Source organism: Primulina tabacum, chromosome 1, assembly GCF_025594145.1.
Source record: "Primulina tabacum isolate GXHZ01 chromosome 1, ASM2559414v2, whole genome shotgun sequence".
Lineage (NCBI taxonomy): Eukaryota > Viridiplantae > Streptophyta > Magnoliopsida > Lamiales > Gesneriaceae > Primulina > Primulina tabacum.
Genome location: NC_134550.1, coordinates 14,964,839 through 14,977,516, shown reverse-complemented (window position 1 = coordinate 14,977,516; position 12,678 = coordinate 14,964,839). Strand labels below are relative to the sequence as shown.

The following is a 12,678-nucleotide window of genomic DNA, read 5'->3' as shown; positions in this document are numbered from 1 at the left end:
TCCCCGCCCCAACTCTGCTCCTCTACTAGGCGATCCCTTAGTAGGGAAATAAAATTTCTTCTCACCCCAACTCTGCTCCTCTACTAGGCGATGCCTTAGTAGGGAAATAAAAATTTCTCTCCCGCCCCAACTCTGCTCCTCTACTAGGCGATGCCTTAGTAGGAAAATAAAATTTCTCCCCGCCCCAACTCTGCTCTTCTACTAGGCGATGCCTTAGTAGGAAAATAAAATTTCTCTCCACCCAACTCTGCTCCTCTACTTGGCGATTCCTTAGAAAAATAAAATAAATTTTCTCTTCTTCCAATACAACAACATTCATGAATTAAAAAGAAGAACATGATTTTATTGAATTCCAAATGATTACAGGAAAATTCAAAATGAAATACATTAGCAATCAAATCAAGGATAATATTTTCTAATATGATAAGCATTCCAGGGCCTCTTCAATGCATTGCCTTGCGTATTCTCCAAATAATAGGCTCCACAGCTCAGCCTTTCAATAACTTTGAAGGGACCCTCCCACTTTGGGTCCAATTTCCCTCTCTGCTCTTCTTGCACCTTCCTCAGGACCAAATCACCTACCTGGAAGCTTCTTTGAATGACCCTTCGATTATAAGACTGTGCAATGCGATTTTTATAAGCTTCCATGTGAATGCTGGCAGAATCTCTCTTCTCTTCCAAAAGAGCAAGGTCAATAGCGCGTCTCGCATCATTGTCCTCGTCATAAAGCACTACCCTTGCCGATTCCAACCCGATCTCAGCCGGGAGCACTGCCTCATTACCGTAGACCAAACTGAAATGAGTTTCTTTGGTTCCTTCCCTTGTAGTGGTTCGGTATGCCCATAAGACACTTGATAGCTCATCCACTCAATTGCCCTTAGCTCTGCCAAGTCGAACCTTCAGACCCTGCAACCTTCAGACCCTGCACCAGTGTCCGATTAGTCACCTCCACCTGACCATTACTCTGCGGGTAAGCTACAGAGGTAAATACTTGTTGGATCTTCATCTTTTTACACCAATCTTGGATCTTAGCCCCCTGGAACTGTCTCCCATTATCGGATATCAGTTTCCAAGGTACTCCGTATCTGCATACTATACTCTTCCACAAGAACTTCAGGACGTCATTCTCAGTGATTCTGGCCAAAGGCTCTGCTTCCACCCATTTGAAAAATAGTCAACTGCTACTAATAGGAATTTCTTCTGAGCAGGAGCTATAGGAAAAGACCCCACAATATCTATTCCCCAGTGGTCAAAAGGACAGGCGACCGTGACAGCCTTCATTGCCGCGGCCGGGCGGTGATGCAACCGGGCATGGTGTTGACAACTATCACAAGACATCACTAACTCTTGAGCATCACGCAGCACGGAGGGCCAAGAATAACCGGCGAGCAGCACCTTCCTTGCCAACGCATAAGCCCCTAAATGATTTCCACAACATCCCTCGTGAACTTCTCGGAGCACATAATCAGCCTCTTGATAACTCAAGCACCGAAAAAGCGGCCATGCAAAAGACGTTCTAAACAACACTTCTCCGATCATCACATAACGTGAACACTGTGTCTTCAACATACGAGCTTCGCGAGGGTTATCAGGAATCTTTCCCTCTTTCAAGTAATCAACTATGCCAGTCCTCCAATCCTCCTCCTCCTGTTCAACTGCGGGTGAACTCGTGTGAGGTGTGAGTTCAACTTGAAATACCACATCTCTAGTCTTCCAACTTCCCATTGTTCCAGCCATTTTGGCTAGAGTGTGCCTTTTCATTTTCTTTCCTGGGAATCTGTTCAAATGTAATCTCTGTGAATTTCTCTCTGACTCTGTCCGCTTCTCGAGCATACTCAATAAGCTTCTCATCTTTCACATCATACATCCCCTTCATCTGTTGTGCTACCAACTGCGAGTCAGAAAAAATAAGTACCCGCGTAGATCCCACATTTCTGGCTGCTCGCAGTCCTGCCAACACAGCCTCATACTCTGCCTCATTGTTGGATTCTCGAAAATCCAATCTCACAGCCAACTTCACTTCCTCTCCAGCTGGTGAAATCAGTACTACTCCCACCCCACTTCCATCCTTCGACGAGGAACCATCCACATACACCTTCCAAGGGTCTTCATTCTCCTAATGCACGGTCTCAGCCATAAAATCGGCTAAGGCTTGTGCTTTGATAGCTGTTCTAGGCTCATACTGGATGTCATACTCTCCCAGCTCAGTAGTCCATTTTACCAAACTGGTCAGACATAACGGAATGAGTGAGGATTCTGCCCAATGGACTGCTAGTTAGCACCACAATTGGATGAGATAGGAAGTAGGGTCTCAAGCGCCTCGCTGTCATCACTAAAGCCAAGGCCAATTTTTCCAACCCTGAGTATCTGATCTCTGCCCCCTTGAGTGCATGCGAGACATAATAGACTGGCTGTTGAGTTGATCCCTCCAACATGACAAGGACCGAACTCACAGCTTCCTCGATGGCAGATAGATATACCCACAAAGGCTCACCTGCTGCCGATTTGGCCAGGACAGGCAGCTCAGCAAGGTATTTTTTCAAATCTTCAAACGCTTTCTCGCAGGCTGGATCCCATTCAAATTTTTTTGCCTTTCTCAAAGTCCGGAAGAACGGTAAGCTTCTGTGGGCGGACCTCGAGATAAAAAGCGTTAATGCAGCAATCCTCCCTGTCAAATGCTGAACATCTTTGGGTCCCCGGGGAGAGACCATATCCTGGATAGCTTGAACTTTCTCGGGGTTAGCCTCAATCCCCCTCTCTGTCACCATATAACCCAGAAACTTCCCACTCCTCACCCAAAGATACACTTCTGAGTATTCAACTTCAGCCCATAGGTCCTGAGGGTGGAAAAGGTCTCCACTAAGTCAGGTATGAGTTGGGTCGATTCCTTAGACTTTACCATGATGTCGTCCACATATACTTCGACATTCCTTCCCATGTGCTCAGAAAAGACTCTATCCATCAATCGTTGATACGTGGCTCCAGCATTTTTGAGTCCGTAGGGCATCACCACGCAGCAGAAAGTTCCTTCAGAGGTGATGAAACTCATTTTAACTTGATCTTCCACAGCCAAGGGAATTTGATGGTATCCCTGATAAGCTTCCAGCATGCACATATATTGATGTCCGGCTGTGGAGTCAACCAATTTATCTATCCGAGGCAAAGGATAACAATCTTTAGGACATGCCTTGTTGAGATCTCTTAAGTCCACACACATCCTCCACTTCCCCGAACTCTTCGGAACAAGGACGAAATTTGGGAGCCAAGTAGGAAATTGTACCTCTCGAATGTGCCCAGCATTGAGCAACTCCCTCACTTCTTTCTTTATAACTATATCCTTCTCAGGCCTGAAATGTCTTTTCTTCTGCTTCACGGGACGAGAATTTGGTAAGATGTTTAATCGACGTTCTGCTACATCTGGGCTCGTCCCTGTGAGCTCTTGGGCGGACCAAGCGAACCAGCTGAGATTAGCCTGTAAACAAGTAATGAGTTCATCCCTGACCTCTAGGTCAAGGTCAGGGGCTATTCATAGCGTCTTCTTGTCGGGCCCCAATGTCACGATCTCCGGCTTATCATCTATCACCTCATGAACCTCCTTCATTACTACGGGCAACCCGCTTCGCCCCCTTCTAATCATATTGACCTCCACACGCGTCCTCTTCCCCTCTTCTATCACTATCCCCTCATAACACCGACGCGCGACCCTCTTGTCCCCGCGTAAGACTCCAACCTCCTTCCCTACGGGAAACTTAAAATTCTGATGATACGTGGACGCTACAGCTCTGAAATCCTTTAGGACTAGTCCCCCCAGAATTCCATTGTAAGCGGATGGGATGTCCACCACAGTAAATGTTGTCATCTTTGTTACCCGCCGAGGCTCATGTCCCAAAGATAGAGGAAGGACAATCTGACCGAGTGGCGGGATGGCATGTCCTGTAAATCCATATAGAGGAGTAGAGATCAGCTTCGAACTCAAATCCCTCCACCTTCATCTGATCCAGAGTGCTCTTGAACAAGATATTAACAGAGCTTCCATTATCAATAAAGATTCGTGCCACATCGTAATTGGCAACGGTGGCCGTCACCACCAAGGCATCGTTATGAGGAGCCACAATGCCTCGGAGGTCATCTGGTCCAAAACTGATGACAGGATCCTGGGGTAAGTCCGCACCCCTAGATATTTCAAAATTCTCCAACCTCCTGCCATGCGCCTTTCGCGCTCGCCCGGAATCCCCATCAATAGCACCCCCCGAGATCATGTGAATTATTCCTCTCGTAGGGTGGTTATCCTCATTCGTTCCCCTCCTCGGTTCAGCGGGCTCCCAAGGGACTTCATGACCTCGACCTTCTCTCCTCGGCTCCTCGATCCTCTGATGTATCCACGGAGGGCCTCGACCCCGCCTAGAAGATGGACGAGATCTCAATTCACTCCTAGACGAGGATCCTTCTTGTCTACCCTTCGGCGGAGGTCAAGCACTGCTCTCAACCCTCTGCGACTTCTCCCCCCTCTCCTCTGATTCCCTCACCTCCATCACCTTATCCCGACTCCTATTTAGAGGAACATGCGATGAGAATTGTCCTCTACTTCTGGTTCTGTCCTCCTCCCTCTCACCTGCACCTCTCTTATTACCTCCTCTCTTGTCTCCCTTGACCCTACTCCCTCCGGGTCAGTTTTCCATCCTCCTATACCGTTGGGCGTCTTCCAGTCATCATAGCTCAACGGATGTTTCTTGACCAGCGATTTGAAGAATTCTCCCCCCCTCAGCCCTTGGGTAAAGGCACTTATCATGATGTCAGGGGTAGCCGCTGGTATTTCCAACACTGCGCTGTTGAAGCGCTGGACAAACTCCCGTAAAGTTTCAGCCTCTTGCTGTTTCATTACAAACAAACTCAAGTAGTTTTTCTGGTGCCTCTTGCTGCTGGAAAATCGGTGAAAAAAAGCTGCAGAAAAATCTTCGAAAGACTGTATGGAGTTGGGCTGCAGGGTATTAAACCATTGTTGGGCTGACCTTACCAACGTGCGCAGAAACACCCTGCACCTAACTCCATCCGAATACTGGTGCAACATAGCCGCATTCTCAAATCTCCCCAAGTGTTCTTCGGGATCTGTATGTCCGTCGTATTCTCCAACGTTCGATTGTCGGAAATTTGGGGGAAGCCCTTCTTCCAAGATGGATAGTGAAAAAGGGCCTCTTTTCTTGGGTACCGGCGCCCTGCTTCCTACCTGCTCCCTCAACCTCCGTATCTCGTTCCACATCTCCCCCATCTCACTAATCTCCCCACTTTGGAGGGGATGCGTCTCTTCAACCCTGCTCTGATAGACTTCAACATTTTCCTCTCGCTCCTGGCGAGTGGCCTGCTCTTCAACGAATGTAGATTCTTGGTTCCTCTTCATAGCCTCATCCACGGTCCGAGTGATAAATTGACCCAACTGCTCAAGGGTCAAGTTCCCCTACATTTTCATTAGGACGGGGTTGCTCGACCCTGTTCTTTTGACGAGGTTGTTCTGTTCTCGCCTCCTGATGGGGTTTTTCCTGCCTTGCCTCAGCATGAGACTGTTCGAGTCCCCTCTGAGGACGCGATGATGCTGAGGTAGCTCTTCTACTCCCTCTCTTCCCTACCATCTCTACGTCTCAACTCAAATTTTTCCACATAAGGCGCCAAGTGATACTCACGGGAAATTTAGGGTCCGATTCCAGCAAGCGTCACTAGTCCAGACGCTGGTTTTGAAATTAACCTGAGCCTGAAATCACAAATAGGATCGTTAGGAGGGGCCAGGAGGGTGTCCTGGCGTAGCCCTTCCGACGCTCAAGTCAGAGACTGAGGATATATGGGGGGAGCGGCTAAGGGTGCTGCTGAAAACAATATAGTGAATGAATTAACTGAACACTCAAACTTGATGTTTATAGGAGGATACCTGGGCCCTTGATGGGCTTGTCTTCCATTGGGGCTAGGGATGGGCCAAGGGTAGTGGGCCCATCCATGGGGTATCATCACATATATAAACCGCAGCTATTTTCATGCTGTCTTGTTTTTGTCATACACCAAAATTCTTGGGAATAATAATTTCTTAACAAAGATATATATTTAAGATTTTATTTATTGTTTCATTGCAAACAATAAAATTATAACCTAAATCAATTGATTTCAAATTCATTCCCAAAGACTTTTTTATAATTTAGTTTGGTAATTATTCATATTAATTTTTTTTATAAGTTTGTATAAATAGATACATTTATCTATTACATGCATTCCTCTTATTCATGACCAAAAAAGAAACCAAGAGAAATTATAAATAGACTCTTGTATTCGTTGTTCATATGAACAAATTATTAAGGATAATATCTACGTAAATTATCTTCACTTCCAAATGTTGTTACTATTCTACTTTCACATGGCATCTATATTTGTCTTACTGTTTTTCATTGTTCCACACGTGTCCGATTCTAAATGGTGTATCTTACGTCCTAGCGTATCCAACGTCGACACGCTCAATATAATCAACCAAATTTACCATAATGGTATTGAACCTGTAATGCCCGAAATTAAAAAAAAAAGTTACTGTTCATCGGTTACTATTCAAGCGCTGGGGCGCTAGAATAGTAGCGCCTAGGCGCTAGTTTTGCGAAAATTTGGCGCTGAGGCGCTAGAAAGTGGCGCTGCAGCGGTAACAGATGCGAAAATTGATTTTTTAAGCTCACTTTGACTTCCACCACTCATTCTCAATCATTTCCTTATCCTCCACGCAAATCCTCATCCATCTCCTTCCATTTTCTACATTTCTTCTTCAATCTATGGGAGAATTTTTAAAGAAAAATATGAAATGAAGTTAGATTTTTGATCCTCTCATCACAGGGTTCACGAGGACGTAATCTTCTCCAATTTTTGTTAAAGTTTGGAAAAGAGTTGAAGTTTAGAATTGATATTTGAGTTTATATTAAAGATATTAAGATGTTGAAGATGTTGTATTTGAGTTGGTTTGAATTTAAAATGGATATGAGCATGGTTTCTTGTTTATGTGTAAAGAACGATTTTTATACCTTCTGTATTTCGAGTATATGGGATAGTTGTGTTTGGATTTTGGAGTTATGGTATTCATCAAACTTGTAGACAATTGAGTTATCTTCGATTTGGTTCAACAATCACTCAGTTCCACGAAGAAATGAAAGAGATATGCTATATTTACTAAAACTGGTCTAGAATCCCAAGTTTGTGTACATGCCTTCCGTTTATTCGAATTCTGGGATTTATTGGTTGGGAATCTGAATTTGGTATTCCAATGAAAGTTATATAACATTGTCTTGTCTTCGAAATGATATAAAATGGGCTTGATTCAATTGAGTATTGAGGGAGTTATGCTCGAAATACTAAACTATACCAGATTTGTACGGATGCAGAATTTCGAAAATTATGTTGTATGTTTCAGATTATGAATGACTGAGTAAATTAATTTATTTGACAAAAGTTTGTGAAGACGATTGTTGGGCATTGAGTTTTCTTGCATATCCAATTTATAGATCTTGATTTGAAGCTGTACCGAATTAATTATGAATTTTGTACAAAAATTGCTTTGTGTTGATAAGTAATCCGAGTTCTTGATTTATGTATTGAAGATTCTGTTGAAGTATTGACTTGGGTTTGCTCAAGATTATTTACTTTAAGTTGGTTGATAGAGAATCGAGTAGACAGCGAGGGTTCAAGACTTCTCAACCATATATTTTGATCTCATGTTTGTAGTATTCGAAAGGTATGTTACGGTCGGTAACATGCGAGGTAAACTATCATTTTTATTTTAAATCGAAAATTCGATGGCTTGATGAATTACTTGTGATTTGTTGATGATTGATCTTTTGAGATGAGCTTATTATGATATTGACTTGATGAGATTGAAATGCATCATTGCATTGCATATTGAGACTCTTTTTTATTCAGATTTTATATTGCGGAGGTCGCCTTGATTTATTGATTTGTTGGACGTATGGGGCTATGGTTGAGTTAGCATAGTGTATGCAGAGGTCGCTGCTATGGCCTGAACACTCTCTATAGACGCACCATAGTCCTGGGATTGTAGAACACAGCAATCCACCCCGAGCAGATGAGTCGGTGGATGTTGCTGGGGGATTCTCTTCCCTTGGGTACCCTATGACTAGATGATTCACTTGATCTTGAGATTTATTGATAGCCCACAGCTTCTGATCATGCATTGCATTATATTGCATCTTTATGAGTTTATATGAACTATGTGAATTTTAATTCTCATATGTTATTGATTGTATCATACTGGGTTTATACTCACTGGCACGTCGGCTACCTCTTTTTTTTATGTGCTTGACGGTAGGTGAGGCGAGGCTTGGGATGCCAGAGTCCAGTTCCAGACGAGGAGATATGAGTTAGAGTGGGATTCTCGGTTCTTAGGAGCTATTTGATGATGTTTGGATTACTTTGGTTCATTAATTTATTTTGGGCATGTTGAAAATTATTTTTCAAACATTTGAGACATTTAAATTATTTTGACAATGTTTATGTGGATTTGTAAACTACAAATTATGTATTTTACTCAATCATTTGGTTTGTTACAATTATAATTATTAGTATTAGATATCGGAACCGGGGCCCCACATTAGGTGGTATCAGAGCGTAAGGTATTTTGGAACAGGGTAGATCGAGTCAGTTCGAATTTCTTGATCATGTGATATATTTGCTAGCATTTTCACTGTGCCGTAATGTGAAATACATGATCATAATTGAGATACTCTATTGTTGAGCTTTATTCGAGATTTTTGAGATTATTGAGTCTCGAGAGCCTAGAGATGATTGATAAAAGATTGAGATGATTATGATATTTTGATTTTATATGTGTTTGATCTATTGTATATCAGACATGGCTACTCGAGGTAGAGGTCGTGGTAGACCTAGACAGAACATACCAGTGGCACAAGATCAAGGCAGTGCTACTCATACTCAGATGGATATAACTCCGACTCCGATGGAGATACTGTTAGCCAGATTTCAGTCTTTACACCCACCGATGTTGAAGGGTACCGAGAATGCATTAGAGTGTGAGAACTGGTTGGAGAATATAGATCAATTATTTGAATCTCTCGAGTACCCAGATGATCGTAGAATCAAGTTAGTTTTTCATCAGTTATTAGATGTTGCTAAGAATTGGTGGATCATGACCAAGAAAGCTTTAGAGGGTCGAGGTACGATTGTTACCTGGGATATTTTTAAATCTGAATTTTATCAGAGTTTATTTCCTACCTTTTACAGGAAAGATAGGGGAGCCAAGTTTGCAAATTTAAAGCAGGGAAATCTGAATGTTGAGGAATATGTTGCTAAGTTCTCAAATTTACTGAGATTTGCTCCTCATGTAGCATCCGATGAAGAAGCTAAGGCCGATCACTTCATAAATGGTCTTAACCCTGATATCTTTACCTTGGTTAATACAAGAAGGCCTAACAATTTTGCTGAGGCTCTTGATCAAGCAAAGGGAGCTGAAACCGAGATCATTAGACAGAGAGGTCCTCAGTATTCGCAACGACCCCAACAACCACAATATCGACATCAATTCAGATAGGGTAATAGTGGCGGTAACAGTGGTAACATAAGAGAGCAGTTTCAGGCTAGAGGCAAGCAATTTAAGAGGCATGGCAGTATTTTTTTGAGTTATAGTGGATCGAGACAGTTTGGTTCAGTTCAGAGCACTGGTTATTCAGGCCCGAATTGTGGTTAGTGTGGTGGCAGTTATTATACCGATCAGTGTAGAGGAGTCTCGGGAGCTTGCCACTTGTGTAACCAGGTGGGACACTATGCTCGAGTGTGTCCTAACCGTGGCAGTGATATATCTCAAAGTGGGGGATCATCGAGACAGACATCTCACCAGAATCGTCAGACCCCTGCAGTTCATTCCTATCAGCAATCAAACCGGTCAGATCAGAACAAACAGAGTGGTAGTCACAGGGTAGGATAGCCACCTAGACAGCAGGCCTGAGTTTTTGCACTCACTGAGGATGAGGCATATAATGCTCCAGATAATGTCATTGCAGGTAATTTTTTTCTGTCTGGTTATCCTGCTTATGTTTTGATGGATACTGGTGCATTACATACTTTCATATCTGAGCACTTTGTCACATTGCATTCGTTTCATTCTATGCCGTTATCATCTATATTATCTATTTCCACTCCACTGGGCAAAGTGATGAGGTCAGCTGAAATGATAAGTGGTTGTGAATTTCGTTATGAGGATAATGTCATTGAGCTTGATTGTATTGTATTGGAAATGTCTGATTTTGATTTCATAGTTGGCATTGACATGTTGACAAGATACAGGGCTACTGTAGATTGTTTTCAGAAGGTTGTTAAGTTTAGGCCTGATATGACAGATCACTGGACATTCTATGGCAAGGGTTCTCGAGCTAAGATTCCTTTGATATCTGTTTTGTCCATGACCCGTTTGTTGCATAAAGAAGCAGAATGTTTCTTGGTTTATGCAATTGATATTTCAATGTCAATACCTAAATTGACAGATATTCCAATTGTTACTGAATTTTCAGATGTATTTCTAGATGAAATTCCAGGGTTTCCTCCAGTCCAAGAGATTGAGTTCAACATTGAGTTTATGCCAAGTACACAGCCTATTTCTAGAGCTCCTTATAGGATGACACCAATTGAACTAAAAGAACTAAAGGAACAACTTGAGGATCTATTGACTAAAGGATATATAAGACCAAGTGTTTTACCTTGGGGTGCTCCGGTTTTATTCGTGAAGAATAAAGACGGGTCTATGAGGGTGCTCCGGTTTTATTCGTGAAGAATAAAGACGGGTCTATGAGGCATTGTGTTGATTATAAACAGTTGAATAAAGCCACAGTAAAGAATAAGTATCATTTTCCAAGGATTGATGATCTTTTTGACCAGTTGCAGGGTTCTTCAGTATATTCTAAGATTGATTTAAGATCTGGATATCATCAGTTAAGAGTTAGAGAGGCAGATGTGCCTAAGACTGCTTTTCGTACCAGGTATGGACATTTTGAATTTTTGGTTATGCCTTTTGGGTTGACCAATGCGCCTGCGGTATTTATGGATTTGATGAACCGTGTGTTTCAATGGTATATAGATCAATTTGTTGTGATCTTCATTGATGATATTCTTATTTATTCAAAATCTAAAATTGAGCATGTCGAATACTTGAGAGCTATATTGAAGATTTTGAGAACTGAAAAGTTGTATGCTAAATTATCCAAATGCGAGTTTTGGTTGGATAGAAAGGTTTTCCTTGGACATGTGATTTCGAGTGCTGGTATATCAGTTGATCCGAGTAAAGTTGAGGCAGTCATCAATTTGTCTAGACCGACATCAGTTCCTGAGGTACGTAGTTTTATGGGTTTGGCAGGATATTATCGCAGATTTATTGAAGAATTCTCACATATTGCGAGGCCAATTATCCAGGTGACACAAAAGAATGCACCATTTATTTGGTCGCAGACATGTGAGGCTAGTTTTTTAAGTTAAGCAGAGATTAACTAGTGCGCCAGTTCTGACTATCCCATCAGGTGTAGGAGGATTTACAGTGCACACTGATACTTCACATCAAGGACTGGGTTGTATATTAATGCAGCATGACCGTGTTGTTGCCTATGCTTCACGAAATTTGAAGCCACATGAGTCTAAATACCCAGCGCATGACTTGGAACTAGCAACTGTGGTTTTTGTCCCAAAGATTTGGCGTCACTACTTGTATGGGGAGACATTTGAGATATTCACTGATCATAAGAGTTTGAAATACCTCTTTTCACAAGCGAAGTTGAACATGAGATAGAGGCGTTGGTTAGACTTGTTGAAAGACTATGATTGCGAGATAAAATATTATCCAGGCAAGTCGAATGCAGCAGCCGATGCTTTGAGCAGAAAAGTATGCAATATGTCCTTGATCACTAGCAGTGTATCTGATTTAGTAGAAGAATGTTGTCTTTCTGGTTTGGATTTTGTTGTAGATACTCAACCTGTAAGAGTATTTATGATTAAGGTAGAGCCAGAGTTGTTTGTAAAAATTAAAGAGGCCCAAAGGTTAGATCAAAGCATTCAGAAATCAGTTGAACTCGTCAAATCAGAACATCAATCAGAATTCCAGGTCAATAATGAGGGTATTTTGTTTGTGAATGATCGTATTGTAGTTCCTAATATTTCAGAGTTGAGGATACAGATTTTGCGTGATGCTCATTGCAGTAAGTTCAGTGTACACCCTGGAAGTAAAAAGATGTACAATGATTTGAAGAAAAAATTTTGGTGGAAAAGAATGAAATCTGACAAAGCAGAATTTTTATCTCGTTGTTTGAGTTGTCAACAAGTGAAAGCAGAAAGAAAGCGACCAGGAGGTCTTTTTCATAGCCTTAAGGTTCCAGAATGGAAGTGGGACCATATCACCATGGACTTTGTCACTAAATTTCCGAGGTCGTCGAGGGGTTGCGATTCAATTTGGGTTATCGTTGATAGATTAACCAAGGGTTCATGTTTCATTCCTTATCAGATGACATATAGGCATGACCAGATGGCCGGATTGTACATCAAAGAAGTTTTGAGATTGCATGGTGTGCCTAAGTCCATTGTATCAGATCATGATCTCAGATTTTCTTCTCGTTTTTGGCAGAGTTTACAAGAGGTCCTTGGTACTCGTTTGCA

At 42.2% G+C, this 12,678-nt stretch overlaps 2 protein-coding genes across 2 annotated transcripts; both read right to left on the bottom strand.

Moving 5' to 3' along the window:
• Nucleotides 1-399: 399 nt before the first annotated feature.
• Nucleotides 400-1,006, bottom strand: LOC142505570 (uncharacterized). The gene is made up of 2 exons (XM_075618610.1): nt 898-1,006; nt 400-770 (listed from the first exon to the last, which is right to left on the bottom strand). The coding sequence occupies exons 1-2, from the start codon at nt 1,004-1,006 to the stop codon at nt 400-402; spliced, it is 480 nt and encodes a 159-aa protein (XP_075474725.1).
• Nucleotides 1,007-3,878: 2,872 nt separating this feature from the next.
• Nucleotides 3,879-5,395, bottom strand: LOC142505554 (uncharacterized). The gene is made up of 2 exons (XM_075618589.1): nt 4,613-5,395; nt 3,879-4,457 (listed from the first exon to the last, which is right to left on the bottom strand). Exons 1-2 carry the CDS (start codon nt 5,393-5,395, stop codon nt 3,879-3,881), a joined length of 1,362 nt encoding a protein of 453 aa, XP_075474704.1.
• Nucleotides 5,396-12,678: the final 7,283 nt, after the last annotated feature.

Coding starts and splice junctions, on each gene's coding strand:
- LOC142505554 (XM_075618589.1), bottom strand. CDS start 5,395: ATGAAGAGGAACCAAGAATCTACATTCGTTGAAGAGCAGGCCACTCGC. Junction 4,458..4,612: donor AGGTAATAAGAGAGGTGCAG/GTGAGAGGGAGG, acceptor CCTCCGCCGAAG/GGTAGACAAGAAGGATCCTC.
- LOC142505570 (XM_075618610.1), bottom strand. CDS start 1,006: ATGAAGATCCAACAAGTATTTACCTCTGTAGCTTACCCGCAGAGTAAT. Junction 771..897: donor GAAGGTTGCAGGGTCTGAAG/GTTCGACTTGGC, acceptor GTAATGAGGCAG/TGCTCCCGGCTGAGATCGGG.